The sequence below is a fragment of the Agelaius tricolor genome, unplaced genomic scaffold (genome assembly GCF_023055355.1).
Source record: "Agelaius tricolor isolate 1412-34295 unplaced genomic scaffold, bAgeTri1.0.p SCAF_18, whole genome shotgun sequence".
In the NCBI taxonomy this organism is placed as follows: Eukaryota; Metazoa; Chordata; class Aves; order Passeriformes; family Icteridae; genus Agelaius; species Agelaius tricolor.
This window is the reverse complement of record NW_027269278.1, coordinates 17,727,189-17,743,653: the sequence shown is the minus strand read 5'-3', so window position 1 is coordinate 17,743,653 and position 16,465 is coordinate 17,727,189. Positions and strand designations below refer to the sequence as shown.

The 16,465-nt window shown below is 48.5% G+C and overlaps 1 protein-coding gene across 1 annotated transcript; it reads right to left on the bottom strand.

Annotated features, from left to right (window-relative positions):
* Positions 1-2,606: 2,606 nt before the first annotated feature.
* Positions 2,607-15,978, bottom strand: ADRA1B (adrenoceptor alpha 1B). Its single transcript, XM_071443640.1, has 2 exons — positions 15,006-15,978; positions 2,607-3,743 (listed from the first exon to the last, which is right to left on the bottom strand). The coding sequence occupies exons 1-2, from the start codon at positions 15,976-15,978 to the stop codon at positions 3,241-3,243; spliced, it is 1,476 nt and encodes a 491-aa protein (XP_071299741.1). The 3' UTR covers positions 2,607-3,240.
* Positions 15,979-16,465: the final 487 nt, after the last annotated feature.

Here is a 16,465-nt window from a genome sequence, read left to right as displayed (position 1 = left end):
TTCCCAGTTACAGCCCCAGATTTCCTTTCCCTGTCTCCTTCCACTTATGTGGCAGTGGAATTTTGGCCATTCTGGGAAAAAGCCAGGTCATAGATTAGACCTGAGTAAAAATGTGATGTAATTTTCTCCTTGAACCCAGGCAGGAGAGCAGAGGGGTGCAGGGGGAGCTGTCCCTGTCACAGTGACATAAATGGGCATCACAGCCCTGTTTTCTCCCCAGGGACACTGGGTTTATCCCCTCAGTTTAATTCAAACCCCAGCAGACAAACCTGGTTTATCCCCTCAGTTTAGTTCCCACCCCAGCAGACAAACCTGGTTTATCCCCTCAGTTTAGTTCCCACCCCAGCAGACAAACCTGGTTTATCCCCTCAGTTTAGTTCCCACCCCAGCAGACAAACCTGGTTTATCCCCTCAGTTTCATTCAAACCCCAGCAGACAAACCTGGTTTATCCCCTCAGTTTAGTTCCCACCCCAGCAGACAAACCTGGTTTATCCCCTCAGTTTAATTCCAACCCCAGCAGACAAACCTGGTTTATCCCCTCAGTTTAATTCCAACCCCAGCAGACAAACCTGGTTTATCCCCTCAGTTTAGTTCCCACCCCAGCAGACAAACCTGTTGTCCTGGGATTGTTAAATCTGATGGTGGAACTGCAGCCTTGCAGTCCCCAAAAATCCCAGTGGGTGCAAACATTTCATAAACCCAGCATGGTGTGTGTCCCCATTGTGAGGTGTCTCTCTCTGCCTCCCCAGGTGCAGGTGCTGTTTGTGGGCTGCACCAGCCCTGGGCTCCATGTCCTGCCCTCTGGAATGTGGAGCCATGGAGGAGCTGGGAGAAGGTGAGCAACCCCTGTGGAGTGAATGCAGCCAGAATCCCTGTATTCCCTGGGCATGAGCTGCTCAGTGTGTGGGATGAGGAGCACTGCCTGTGAGCACACCCACAATTCCATCCCATAACTGCTGTGATTATCTCCTGTGCCGGGCAATTTTCTGCTCATTTTTCTGAGGTGAGAGTCAAGCACACAGACTGAGAGCACAGAGCTCAGCTGCTGAATTGAAAGTTGCTATTTTGACATTTTCCAGACTGGAACTGTACTTTGTAATACCAATGTCCTCTCTCTCCTCTCCCCATCACATTTGTAAAGATAAAGGGAAGCTGCATTTCGAAAGAGCAAAGGATGCAGGATGCTCTCCAGCTCCAGCCTCATTCAGCTGGATTGATTTTAGCATAACTCTTCTCACAAATGAGCAGCACATTGAGAGCTGAGTGCACTGAAGCCTAATGGGTTTAATTTCTGTACAGCTGGGCTGTGACAAAGCTCCTGAGCCATTCCAGCTGTGCCTCTCCACTGAGTGGCTCTGGAGCAGCCCCTCCTCAGCAGCTTAACCTGGGGAAATTCAGTGTTTTATGAACACCTTGGGTGTTAAATGGCAGCAATTAATTTAGAGAGGCAAATCTGCTTGCCCACAGAGTGGGTTCATCAGACAGTCTGTGAATGAGCATAAAAAAGATACAACCATGTGCCACTGCCTGTTCTGCTTGGCAAACTCATTTTGGCTGTAATAAAAAATGGGCTTGTCCCACAAGACCTTATGATTGTGCCCCGGCCCAAATAGTTTTTCCTTTAAAGGAAAACATTGCATCAAAAGAAGAACTAACATAAGGAAGAGGGTGATATGTACAGCCTCATTTGGGCTGGCTTTGCCTGGTGGAGGTTGTAAAAGATTTCCAAAGGGAAAAATGAAGGTATTCAGAATAGATCTCACCTGGACAAGTCAGGTGCCTTGCTAAAGTTTCATATTTTAAGGGGGCATAGCAGACTTTGTCCTCTGTAATCTTTGTAGTCCCTCCTTCAGATCCATGTGGAGTTTCCCCCAGTTTTCAAACTGTCAAAGAGATCCTGGTGAAGGAACTCCTGTAACTAATTCCTGATGGAAGAGTTACATGTGTTGGTGATGAGGGAAGCAATGGCATCCCATGAGCCACAGTGGCAAATTTAGTGGCCATGAGTGTTTTATTTTGTAGTGAGAATCCTGATGAGGGATTGTGGCTGAATTCCAGCCCCACAGTAACAGGAACAAGTGTTTCAATTGTTGAGAAATGACTTTAATCATTGTTTTCCATCTGTAAAGTGCAAGTGTACAGCAATGTATGGAACAATTGGGAATTATGGGCACAGCTAGGGACAATGTGGAGAGGAATGACCTCAGTGCATTCCTCATTGCTCCATCCATCCATCCATCCATCCATCCATCCATCCATCCATCCATAATCCATCCATCCATCCATCCATCCATCCATCCATCCCTTCATCCATCCATCCCTTCATCCATCCATCCATCCATCCATCCACCCATCCATCATCCATCCATCCATCCATCCATCCATCCATCCATCCATCCATCCATCCCTTCATCCATCCATCCCTTCATCCATCCATCCATCCATCCATCCACCCATCCATCATCCATCCATCCATCCATCCATCCATCCATCCATCCATCCATAATCCATCCATCCATCCATCATCCATCCATCCCTTCATCCATCCATCCCTTCATCCATCCATCCATCCATCCATCCATCATCCATCCATCCATCCATCCATCATCCATCCATCCATCCATCCATCCATCCATCCATCATCCATCCATCATCCATCCATCATCCATCATCCATCCATCCATCCATCCATCCATCCATCCATCCATCATCCATCCATCATCCATCCATCCATCATCCATCATCCATCCATCCATCATCCATCCATCATCCATCATCCATCCATCCATCATCCATCCATCCATCCATCCATCATCCATCCATCCATCCATCCATCCATCCATCCATCATCCATCCATCATCCATCCATCATCCATCATCCATCCATCCATCCATCCATCCATCCATCCATCCATCATCCATCCATCATCCATCCATCCATCCCTCCCCACCCCATTTCACCCTCTCTCCACACAGCTGTCTCTGGCTCTTCAGCTCTCCCAGGCCACCTGAGGAGTCCCTTGTGCCCTTCCCTGGGCATTGCACCCTCCCTGCCCTCAGTAGTTTTTCTGGGAATTCCCGGGGACCTGGGCAGTCCCTGCTCCCGGGCACTGCTGTGGCACGAAGGCTCCTGTCCCCGTCCCTCCTGTCCCTCCCCTGAGAACCAGCAGGGTCCAGGCGTGGGGCAGGGCAGTGTCCGGAGCGCCCGGAGCCGCCGGTTCCCCGCGGGCAGTGCCCGCTCAGGGCGTGCCCGGGGGCTCCTGCCCTGAGCCGGGGCCGTGCCCGTTGCGCTCGGGCAGCAGCTGGAAGGTGAAGAACTGGCAGTGGCCCTGCTGCCCGCCGCTCTCCCGGGCCGGGCTGAGCAGGGAGCTGCAGTTCCTGCACTGGGGCAGCGTGCACAGCTCCAGCTGCGGCTGGCTGATCCTGCTCACGTAGCCGGGGCTGGGCGATGCCGAGGATAAAGTCCTCTGGCTGCCGCTCAGGAAGCTGCCGCTGTCCTCCAGCGAGTCCCTGCGGGCTCCGTGCTCCAGGGAGCAGCGGTTCCACGTTCGGTAGCTGTAGGGCCACCAGCCCAGCTGCTTGCGCCGGTGGCACTGGCACCTCAGGATCTGGATGAAAGCTCTCTTGAACTCCTTGCTGGAGCAGGGGTAGATGATGGGATTCAAGCAGCTGTTGAAGTAGCCGAGCCAAAAAATCACCTTGAAGATCGTCTCAGGGGGCTTCAGAGCCGAAAACAGGGATCCTGTCCAGGGAAAACAAGCAGAGAATATCTGAGATAAGGGGTTGGGCTGCCTTTAGGAAGGGAACGTGTTCATCAGATCACTGTTACAATCTGTGCTTTAAAACTCTCCTATGCATGTTGCTTTCAGTGTTGGTCTTCGGGTACTAAAATGTTATTTTTAAAGCTGATAAGGAAATGTTTCCCATCTGAAAGCTAAAGGAGAACATCATTGAAAAAGGATTAAAAAATAAGAAGCAGTCCTTGTGTTTCTAGGCCCACACCTGCTGCAGGAACATCTCCTGATCCCAGGGACAGACCAAACCTCCCTTACCCAGGCTATTGCATGAGGCACACAAGAAATAAGGCTGTGCCTTCTTCAAAGAACTTTCAAAGGTCATTTTTAAAGAAAAGTGTTTGCAGGCCCCTCAAAAAGAGCATTTCCAGACACCCTTAAAACTTCTAATACATCCTCTGGCAGCTCCTGAATGCCCCTCCATTTATCCAGGCTACTGTGAAAGTACAAACTTCCTGAAACCTGAAGTTAATTGGGGAACTTCCCACATCTCAGGCATTCATAAAAATGGTGTCACCCAAAGCAAGAGGTCATTCTGTGAACACTTCCCCTTCCCTTCACAACCAAACAATTTCCCTGTCGAGGCCGCCCAAATGAAAAGCTCACACTGGGGAATCCACTTCCTGTACTTTCAGTGGTAATTATCAGCTAAATTTAGCAAATGGGGCTGGAGAAAGGAATGTATGAGGTTTTTATGGCAAACAGAGCTGGATCTGGTATCCCTCTGGGAAAACACTTCTGTGTCTGCCCCAAGTGACCAAGGAGGGGGGATCCAGGAGAGAATTCCTCTGTCAGGAACTGGAGTTGGGTTTGCAGAGCCTTTCAAATGGAAGCTGACAGCCCAGCCTGGCTGGGAAGGAACCTTTTCCTCTGGAGTGGTTTCGGATTAGCTGGGCTGTGAAAGCAGCTGAGTCAGTGGTGGCTGTCAGGAGGGGAGGGATGTGATTCTGGGCACTGTTCCCATCTCACAGCAACGCAGAGGTCGTGCCTGGGGCCTCAAAACTATGCAAGAGCACTTCCTCTGCTGCTGGGTAACAGCTCTGGGGTGCCAGCACAGCCAGCACAGCGTGTGTGGGGCCAGGGCTGGGCTGCACACCCTGCATGGAGGGTCCTGTGGCTCCAGATCCCAGATTTTATCCTGGCAGTTTGGGAATGGTGCCAGGGCTGGGCTGCACGCCCTGCATGGAGGGTCCTGTGCAGCCAGATCCCAGATTTTATCCTGGCAGGGTTTGGGAATGGTGCCAGGGCTGGGCTGCACACCCTGCATGGAGGGTCCTGTGCAGCCAGATCCCAGATTTTATCCTGGCAGGGTTTGGGAATGGTGCCAGGGCTGGGCTGCACGCTCTGCATGGAGGGTCCTGTGGCTCCAGAGCCCAGATTTTATCCTGGCAGTTTGGGAATGGTGCCAGGGCTGGGCTGCACACCCTGCATGGAGGGTCCTGTGGCTCCACATCCCAGATTTTATCCTGGCAGGGTTTGGGAATGGTGCCAGGGCTGGGCTGCACGCTCTGCATGGAGGGTCCTGTGGCTCCCAGATTTTATCCTGGCAGAGTTTGGGAATGGTGCCAGGGCTGGCTCTGCCCTGGAGCTGAGGAGCTCAGGGTTGAATGGAAAGTTTAAAGGGATTTCCTCAGGACTCTGCCCCTCAGGGTTTTACAGGACTCCTGTAGGGTGAGCCCCTGCCCCTCAGGGCTGTGCTGCTGGCAATGTTCTGCAGGGTTTGGCAGAGCCTTTTCTGTGCAGCTGCTGCAGATCCTGCAGGTCCTGCAGGTCCTGCCTCCATCCTGATGGGGGCTGCAGGAATTACAGAGCACAGCATGTCAAACTGCAGAGGAACCATGAAATGCATTTGAAAATTTTCCAGCATGCACCAAATCACTGCAGCTCCCAAAACTGTGTCTCCTGGATGTCTCAGGTGAGGGATCCAGTGACAACTCCTGGGATTCCATGGAATGAGCCATTGCATTCTTATAAAGCCCTAGGAAAAGCTGATCTAAGTTTATAACTGCAGCCAAGATGAGGAGGATGCTGCTGAATCTTCTCCATGCTCAGCTGCAAAGCCTTTGCAGGGTTTATTTTGTAAGTGATAATTGCTGATATTTCCCTTCAGTTTAGGGAAAAGAGAAGCTCTGTGGCTTTACAAAATAGCTACAAAGCACCATAATGGAAAAGGAACTTTTTGGAGCTCACACTGATGAAATTCTTAATTTGTTTTCTGGAATTCCTTTAAAATAGAAAGGATTTTTAGCTCTTAAAGTCCAGCAAACCTTATGAAGTGGTTAAGGAGTCTCTATTTTTTCTCCACAGAATCCACAGAGGTGGATTGAAAGGTCTGCCTTTCTCTGATACTGTAACAGCTGAAAATCTGTAAGATATTCCTCTACCAAATTTAAATATTTTTAATCAGATTAAATGTGGACAGAGAAAATGCTATAAATAAAATAAAAAAATAAATATGGAATTTACAGGCCAGATAAAATGAGTGAAAGTCTACAGATGAAAACTGGGAACCAATGCAGATAAATGAGCTGTGCCTCTTTCACCTATATCACACAAAAACTTCTTCTTGAATTTCTTAGTTTCAAAACCTTTCTATTATTGTAGCTAAACGCTGATCTTAAATTTTGTTTATTTATTTTAATTACCTACAATACCTTTTATTTAGCTGCATTAACCTGTCAGGAGCAAACAAGTGTGGGCTGTTTTGATGCCTTGATAAAATGCTAAAGCAAAGCCTGCTGGACACACCTGAACATCAGACTGGTATTTCCTGCTCTAATCTCCAATCACTTCCCCACTGCAGCCTGATAAGGAGATTAAATATTGCCCTGTGCTGGTTTAAATTGCTCTTTAAAATGCCTGGCAAATTTGCATGTGGTTGTCTCCTCAGTGATTTATTCCCTGTGGGGTGGCCAGAGGGATTTCCCTGCTCCAAGTGATTGCTCTCCTGGTGTTTTACAGCCTCACTCCAAGGAATGTGCATTTTCTGCTCACTTTTATTTCTTGGCACTAACCCTGTGATTCATTAATCACAGCCACAATCTCCCTCCCACTGCACCACTGGCACCAACAAGGTTTTGCAAAGCACAAGTGGAGAGCAGGAAACATTTCAGAAAATCCTCTGGATCTGTTTGGAGGGATCAGTTTTTTGCCCACAGTCCCCAGGCTTGATGGAGCTGTTGAGCTTGGAGATACACTGAGGCAGTATCATAAAAAGGAATTAAGAAGTATTTTATTTAGGAAGAACTAATTTCATTTAGGCTCTGACTGGTTCTTTGTAATGAATGTTTTATTACAGAGAAAGTCAGTCAAGTCTCCTCAATGAAATTAGGGAACACTATGGGAAACAATTTGCTGTATTAATTCTGCTCACATTTCTGCAGAATATGGAGGCAGAGCACCACTGAGACATTAAAATTCAGAGTCCACTGGAGTCAGGGAAGTCCTTGAAACCCTTTGAAAAGGCTCATAAGGACTTCAGTGGACCTGGGGAAAGTCCTTAAAATACCAGGGTGGGCAGCAGCAAAATCTTCTGGAGTGGCTTAATTGGTGCACTCTTAATTAAGGAAAACTCTTCACTGAAGGAGGTTTCAATTAAACATTCATTTTTAATGCATTGTGGGTTTGATATCAATGAAGTATAATAAATTACTCATAGAATGATCAGTTCTGCTCAGAATTTGATCCTTAGATTAGATAATAACTGGGGAGGAGTACTGTGGATTCCCTGGATTTAAGGACAAGTCACTAGGGATGAATTTGGGGCTGTCAGGTCCTGTTTTCTGTGCCTTACAAGGAATTGCATTTCAAAATCTTCTAAAAGCAGTTTTGCTGAGATGAAAACACACCTAGGGGGGAGTGTGTTGAGCTCCTTTCCAGTTTCCTGGAACAAGTACAACATCTGGATTTACTGCAATACAATGGTGCAACAGAGTCATGTAAGGGCTTTGCTGTGTGCCACTGGATATTCCAGCTGGGAAACTGGAGATCCTGCATGCCTTTGTCATTGTCTGAAGATTAAAGAGCCACAAGACATGAAACTGCTTCTCTCTATTGATAACAGGTTGAAAATGAAGTGTTTCCAAACCTCCTTGTCTGCACATCATAAAACAGAGAGGGAGAATTGGCAAACAGTGACTGGGTAAAGGTATCCTTGGAAGGCAACCCAAGGGCCAATCTTTCAGAGATTCCATTTTGGTGCAGATTGGAGCCATTCTGACTGGAGTTAAATCTGAGCTCTTCAAGAGAAAATGCCAAGGTTTTAAAAACTGCTCTGCTGAGGGAAAGCGTTGCAAAGCACCAAATGGTGACAGCTGAGTCCTGAGACAGGGGACACAGGAAACTTCCCCAACATCAACCCCCATCTCCATCTGTCCCCCAGGAGTCAGCTTGTGCAGAAATGAGCTTTGCTGTGCAAGGAATCTGCTTTATGGTGGAGCTTTCCCTGGGAAAAGGGCTTGATCAGATCTGTGCTGTGACCAGCACGAGGCTTTCCAGGCTGGGAACCTCCGTGTTCCCCTGTGGCTCCTGCAGGGGCCACAGCTCCTGGAAGCTGCTGATGGCTGAGTTACCTCCCCTGTGTGCACAGGCAGCACAATCCTCCCTGCAGGAGCAATGATCTGCCCCTGAGAGAGCTGTTGTGAGTTTAGAATGTACTGAAAGGATGTGGTTGCCTTTTGTTTAAGCTTCCTGCAGCCCTTCACACCACGGGCTCAGCCAAGCCAGCATGCCAAGGTTTTAGAGCTAATTGGATTTCTAAAGCTCTTGATTTCTTCCCTTCCAGCATCCAGTGTTTGTTTACATTCCCCTGGACTTATTTAATATAGGGAAAAAACCCCAAACAGTAGAAGTTTACAAACACTAGATGATGAAGTGGAGAGGATGGTTATAAAACTAAGGGTTGGTCAAGCTGGGAGGCTGCTGGAGAAGAGGATTAGGATTACAGGGAAAACAGCTGGAAAATAGTGAAAAATGATCTTGAGAAACACAGAGAGCATCCAAAATAAGCAGAATCAAATTCAATAAGGAAAATGAAAGGGAAAGTGGATGAATTATAAGTAGCAATGGGTAGCATACAAATCTGATGGGGCTCCAAGTTTGGCAGGTGTCATTCTCAGAGCAGTGATACCTTCCTGGAATCATGGAATGATTTGGTTTAAAGGGACCTCAAAGCTCATCCAGTCCCAGCCCCTGCCATGGACAGGGACACCTTCCACCATCCCAGGTTGCTGAGAACTCCAAATGTCCTGGTTGTGAGGAATTTATGTCCTAGGACTGACAACCTGTAGCAGATGCCTCATATTTCAGATGAGCAAATCACTGCAGTGAGAACAGCATGAACTTCATTCACAATGACTCAAATCTGAGAGCTTTTGAAAGGCTCTGAAAATAGAAATTTATCTGGAGTGGCCAAAATGAAACCAGCACTTCAAGGAGTACAGATAGGCATGAGATGTTTTCCTGAACCCCAGAGCTGCTCCAGCTCCCTGCATTACAAGCAGGTGCAAGGCACAGCAGCTCCATTTGATTTCTGAAGGGGCAGTGCCTTGGGTTTAAACACAGAATTACTGCCCTGGGCACCCTCTCTGAGCCCAGCCCAGCTTTGTGACTTACACCACTGAGGGAACTCACCTGTGTTTAAACTGTGCCGCCCTCAGACAAATGTGATAAACCAAGATCAGTTTTGGTCAGAATCTTGTTCAGTCTCTAAAGCTGGCAGTGCACAGGGACACAAACACTGCATTATTGTTGTTATTATTTCGTTCAAAAGAGTTACAGACTCCAGCAGCTCCTGAGTAGACAGCTCAGGAGCCAAGATTATCCTTGTTTTGCAAGGGATTAGCTGATTGAGGGAGTCTAGAAAAGCTCATCTGGGTCTGCTGACATTTCATGTATTGTACTTAAATATCTGCAATGACTGAACATGCTCTGGTGTTTTCTCCTCCTTGGTTCTGCCTGACAGCTGAGCCAATCTGTCCTGCCAAGGCTGGCAGGAAATGGCTCCAGCATGGGGCTGAGCACTGTTACAGAGGTGCTGCATGAATTCCAGCACAGGTTTTGTCTCTGGCCCCTCAGAGATGGGTGGTTCTTGCTTTCCAGTTCCTGGGGCTCACCTGGAAGCTCAATAAAACTGCTCCAAACCTTGCAGTGGGTCACCCAGGATTGTTTTAGCAAAGATGTGGAAACCTCCTGGCTCTTTGGTCCTGGCTGTATCTCATCTGAAGCACCTGGAACCCTGAGCTCTGGCCTCAGGTGCTTTAGGACCACCTGGATTTGTGTCCCTTTCCTCAGTGCTGCTCCTGTGCCCCCCAGCCTGAGCAGCTCCTCAAGTGTTTGCAAACCCCTCACATCCAACTGCCCTCCTAAAAACAACATTTCCTCTGAGACTCCCTCCCCTCCTGCCTTTGATTTCCTCTCACTGCATCAGTCCTGACATTTTTTCCTTGGATCTCTTTGCCCTCCTGGCCCAGGAGCTGCTGCCGTCCCTGGGGCTGAAGAGTCAGCCCAGCACTGGGTGATTTCTCTGTGGTTTTTTCTGCATTGCTCTGTATATTTATTTCTGTGACACTGACCACTGTAGGATTTCCCTTTGTTCCTCTGACAAACAAATCCAAAGCCTGCAGAGGAATTACCCAGGAATTTGTGCAGTTTCCCCTCCTTTGATAACAACTTTGTCCCAAACCCCAGACATCTGTAAGTGACTGGTAACTGATCCCCTTTGCAAAGCAAAGGCTTAAACCAGGGCTTAAGGGAGGCTGTTTCAGTAGGAAAAGAAATCATCCCAAAGTAATCTGCTGCTCCCCACGTGCCAAAACACTCTGTGCTGCTCAGTGAATGCCCTCAGATGTTTGATTGTCCAGTTCCTGAACTTTGCACCAGGACTGACCTGCCAGATTGCCACATCTCCTTAATTTATCTGAATTCTGTAACTATTAACTGGAGGTCATCGATTGGAGAGAGCTGGACTGCTCGGGGAGGGGCAGAGGAGGCAAATGAGGTGAAGATGAGCCAGGCCTAAAGCCCTGCAGGGACAGAGCCCAGTGGCACTGCCAGCACCAGACCTGAAGCCTGGAAGGGTTTCCCATGGAAACCAGGGGGCCTCATTTGGTATCTCAGAGGTTGGCCTGACATAACATAAATCTACATTCTGTACTTAAACAGCATTTTATTTTAGGAATAATTTCATGTTGGCTGACCTTCAACATGCAGAACATTTTATGTTCTTTTTCATTACTTACAGAGAGATTCCTGGTCCACAGTCAGTCCCACCAGGTGTATCTTCCTCCTGGGGCTCTTGGGACCTCTCCCATGTCTGTTCAGTTCCAAGTGGTTTATTTTTCTTTGCAGGATCTGTGGGAGCAGGCTCTGAACTGGGCAGTGGATCCTGCTCTGATCTCCACTGGAATGATGCAGCAGCCTGGGGAAGTGCCCTGGTTAAGTGCCTGGTGAGTTTTCCCTCTGGGAATGTCTGGGAGAAGACTGGGAAGTCTGCTCTGATATCTCAATTTACAGGAGTGACACTAAACCTCTCCTTATACAATCCATCATTTTATATTTATGTTTTAAACAAAGGTATTGACATAAAATTGGTCCCTCCATTGTTTAAAGGAGGAAGTTTTAATGAGTGTTACCTTAGTTCTGCAGGGCTCTAGCCTTTAAATAAAAAGAATCTCTTTTACTCATCATTTATCAGCAATGAATATTTAATGTAGTCATGCTGCCTGAGGAAGAATTTGTATGAAAGGGATGAAAATAAACATTTATTTTAAAGAAACAAGATATTTACTCCTCGAAGCTGAGTCACTGAATTTATGGCCCAAGAAGTTGTCTCAAAGACACAAATGTATTTAGTTTATTTTTTATGGTGAATCACAAACAATGTTGAGTGGCAGGGTGACTGTTTGCACAGGCAGGGGGCTTTTATAAATGTGCAGCCAGGATGTTCTGCAGCTTCATTGGTGTCTGGAAAGAATATCCAATACAGGAATAACCCAAATTTCTCACACAGTTCTCTCTGACCCCAGGTCTGCATCCCCAGGTGCTGAAGGCAGCACAGCTCAGAGCCCCAGACCTGACTGGGGGTAACTCAGTGCTGAGAATTTAATGCTGCTCAGTGCCTGTGCTGTCAAGGCTGCAATTCCCATCTGCACTGGATACAGAGATTTCCTTGGGATTTTTGCTTGAAAAATGCTCTGGAAGCATTGATATAATTTCTTTTCATTTTTCCAAGCAATCTGCCTGCTTTCAGCACCACAGCTGCTCCCAGGCACAGCTGCCACCTGATGGAGTAACTCTGGGCTGGAATATCAAACGGGGAGCTGTGGAATAAATTGAAATGCCAGACTGGAAGAAGAATAATTTTGCCTGGTAAACTCAAGGAATTGCTAAGAATACCAAAGAAACTCCACTAGATCTAAGTAGATTTGTTCAGACCTGGGGCTGTGGTGCTGCAGAAATAACATTTACCAGCTTGGCAGATGTTTTGTGCTTGGATCCACAGAAATCCAGAGCTGCTTTGCCAACACCCTCCTGCAGAGTCATGGAGTTACTGGGGGGAACAGGGAGCAGAGAAATAGCAACAGAAATAGCAAGGATGCAGATGTGAGGCTGTGATTTGGGTCACTGGGGCAAACAGGAGCTGTGAGAAGGAGAAGCTGAGGGAGAGGCCTGTCCTGGCAGCAAGGGGAGCTGGCTCAGCTGGACAGCCCAGGGGCCCAGGGAGAGCTTGGAAAACATCAGCACCTTTTGGATTCTACACTTGGCCTATCCCAGGAATTGATTTCATACCACTGGGTGCTCCCTCAAGGGTTTTTAATATCATTTCACTGAATTTTGTGCCTTCAAGACACCAAGCAAGAGGTTCCTGCTATGAAGAGTGGAGCTCACTTAGGAATTCTTTCCCCTCTGCTGCAGTTGAGAGCAGCTGCACTGTGCATGTCAGGGAACTGACTTTTCCCACCTGTCCTAGTGAGCAATGCTTGAATCATGCCTGACATCCTCAATTGGCTCTGCACTGATACATAGAGATAAAAATACAGGGGTTGGACAGTGCTGCATCAGAAATTTAAAAAGAAAAATCAGGCACAAGGGATAAACCCAGCCTATTCCTAGGCAGCCAAACCAAGGGAAAACAGCCACTGTGGAAATGCATTTGGATCCTGGGTGGGGTGATGTGGAGCCCCCCGTCCCCCTTTTCCAGGCAGGGGGTTTCTGACAGAAATGGGACTGCAGCAGTTTTGTGGCACTGCCAAGAGCTCAGCCCTGCAGCTCCTCCTGCCCTCGGATCTGGGCTGCCAGTGGCCCCTCACTGGGGTGTTGGGGTCACAGCCCTGGGCTGGGCTCCCCAGCTCTGGTCTTGTCCCCAGCGCTGGTTTGTCCCCAATTTTGGGTTTGTCTCCAACTTTGTGTTTGTCCCCAGCTCTGGCTTTGTCCCCCAGCCCTGGTGCTGTGCTGGAGGCTCCAGCCTGTCCCCCTCTGCTGCCTTGGCACAGCTTACACAGGACATAGATAAAATCACGTCCTGGCAAGCAATCAATCCTCCCTCAGGTGGTTTAACAGCCTCTCACTAAACCTCCCATGGAGCCCAGGAGATTTGAGTCTCTCCTCAAAGGGAAAGCTGACAGTTGAGTTATTGAGTGTCAATAACTGGGAGCTGCTTGGTGGCTCCCTTTGCTCCTGTCTGTGTTCTTGCTGGGCTGGGTGAGGGTGTCAGTCCTGGCTCCTGCCACCCACCCACACGAGCTGCTGTGTTCACAGCTGCTTTTTTTCATTTAATAACTCAAAATCAAGGAGGGCATCTGCTTTATCAGGGGATCATGACCTACTGCTACTAATCTCATACTGCTACATATGGTCAAATACATTTCTATCCACAGCTGGGTATTTTTGCTTGTTTTATGTTACAAACTTAGTCTAAGAGCCAGCACAAGGACTTAAACTTCAGTAGCCAAAGAGAACTTTACTCATGGTTTTCCTTCTGTCTGGAATTTTTCACATCCTTAACGTGACCTTTATGCAAGTTTTGAGTCATAAAGATTTTAAAATTCAGTATAAGAAACTAGAGATGACAAGGTTGCCCTGCAGTAGCTGAAGCAATAAAGATTCTTGATGATACACAGAGATTATAGTTTTATAATACTATAATTACTTTTATATATATATAATATATATACTTATAAACTACTTATAATTCACCAGGACCAGGCTGCTGAACTCTGTTTAGTTTTCTACAACAATCTCTATAAATATTCACTTACTACTCAATCAGAAATGTTTTGGTTGGGTAACTAAGTAAACACAAATGCAGAACATTAATAAAGGCTTTTTCTCTCCTTTCTCTATCCACCTCTTTCCATAATTAGGCTGCCAGATTGTCTCAGAGCAATGAATTTTGGACAGATATTTCTGAGAGTTCAGTAATTGAATATCTTGAGATACTCCCCTTCAGAGGTTGTGCTAATATTAAAAACAATACAAGAACATTTCACAGCTTTGGGCACGCTGAGCAATGTGTTAAGGCTGTGCCAATGCTTGAACAGTATTTTAAAGCTGAAAGTGAACAAAGTGGCTGCCAAAAGCTCCCATGACAGTGTCCAAAACGAGAGCTGGTGACCCCAACGAGCACCTTCCTTGGGATCTGTGGGATCTCCTTTGCTTTTGGGATTTGATCAGTAATGCTTGAACTCACAACCAGAACTTTTCAGCCTCCCAAAGCTCAGGGGAGTTTTGCCCCTCACAATTAACTGAGTTCATTTCCAGTGAGGGCACCTTAAAATGCCAAAATCTGATTGTGTTATATCCCAAACCTGGGGCAGACCTGACCTGAACCCCCAACATTGCAGGGCTGCAGCTCTCTGGTCTCATCTGGGATTTGGGGTAAAGCATTTTGGTAACGTTTCTGACACCTAATTCAATTCAAATGAACAACACAAAGGAAGATTTAAGATATGAACCCTGGAGAAATTGTCCCCTGGGGCGACATGGGCCCTAAGGACTGCGGCTGAGCAGCTTCGTGCAGCTGCACACTTCCCAAAGTTCCAGCCTGACTCTTTGCACATTGGGAGTTCCCTTCCTTTCATTCCCTTCCTTTCATCTGCTCACTGCAGCTCTCCCAACAGAATCTCCTTCTCATCCATCTGTGTCCTTTCCAAGATATTTCTGTGGGATCCAGCCAACCCACCCCAATCCCTTTCCCTGCATCCCCAACTCACCCAGTGGCAGGACAATGAAGAAGGGGAGCCAGCACAGGATAAACATGCCAACCACGATTCCCAACGTCTTGGCCGCCTTCTTTTCTCTGGAGAACTTTAAAAGTTTGAAAGCTAAGGAGTTCCTGGGGTTGTGGCCCTTGGACTTGGTGTTGTTCAAGGAGTCCTCGTGAACGTGCTTGTAGTGAATCCGTAGGGTCAGCTCCTTGGAGTTGGACATCTCCTTCATCACCCCAGCTTCCAGGTTCCTCGTGGTCCTCTTGGCCACGACGTAGACCCGGCAGTACATGACGAGGATGACGATTAAAGGGATGTAAAAGGAGCCCAGGGAGGAGAAGAGGGCATAGAAAGGCTCCTCGGTGATCCGGCACTCCCTGTCGTCCTGCGGGGCCGGCTCCTTCCAGCCCAGCAGGGGCCCGATGGAAATCACCATGGACAGGACCCAGACAGCCAGGAGAGCTAAAATCGCCCTTCTCCTGGTGACCAGCGTGGGGTACTGCAGGGAGTAGCGGACCCCGATGTATCTGTCGATGGAAATGGCACACAGGCTCAGTATAGAGGCTGTGCAGCACAGCACATCCACTGCTGCCCAGATGTCACAGAATATCCTCCCCAAAACCCAGTAGCCAAGCACTTCCAGCGTGGCAGAGAACGGCAGGACAGTGAAACTCAGCAGCAGGTCTGCTATGGCCAGGTTAATGATGAAATAGTTCGTAGGGATTCTTAAATGTTTGTTGCAAGCCACTGAGAGAATTACCAGGATATTACCTATGATAGCAAAGAGAATAAAGGCACCGAGGATCAGCCCCACAATGATCGCCCTGCTGGTGGCCAGGGCAGGTGAATCCAGGTCGCTTCCCGTCTCGTTGGAGTTGTTTGCAGAAAAATTGCCATAATTTAGTGCAGAGCCTTTGAAATATCCCGGTATTGATGTATTGGAAGTATCGCCAAAGTAGGTATTCATCTTAAGATTCATCCTCCATAGCAGGCTGGGGTCGCGTCCCTCGGCGAGTCAGCTCAAAGTCATCTCTGGACCCGCGAAGTGGCTGCAGAGCCGCGGGCAGTGCGAGCAGGGGAATTCATGGTCCCGGGGAGCCGCAGCCCCGGCACGGAGAGCCCGCCCGGCCCGGGCACCCGGGGCAGCGCAGTCACCGCACGGGGCTCTCCGGGCACCCGGGGCAGCGCAGTCACCGCACGGGGCTGCTCCGCGCTCCGGCACTGCCCGGCGGGGCCGCTGCCAGCGGCAGCAGCAGAGCAGCAGCAGAGCAGCAGCAGAGCAGCAGCAGCAGCAGCAGCAGAAGAGCAGCAGCAGCAGAGCACAATCGTGCCCGGAGCCGCGGGAGCTGCGCTGCTGCCGTGCCTGACACGGGGCGGGCTCTGCGCTGGCCCCGGAGCGGCCGCGCCGGAGGCGGAGGGACAGAGGGACCGGGGGACGGAGAGACTGAGGGACCAGGGGACAGAGA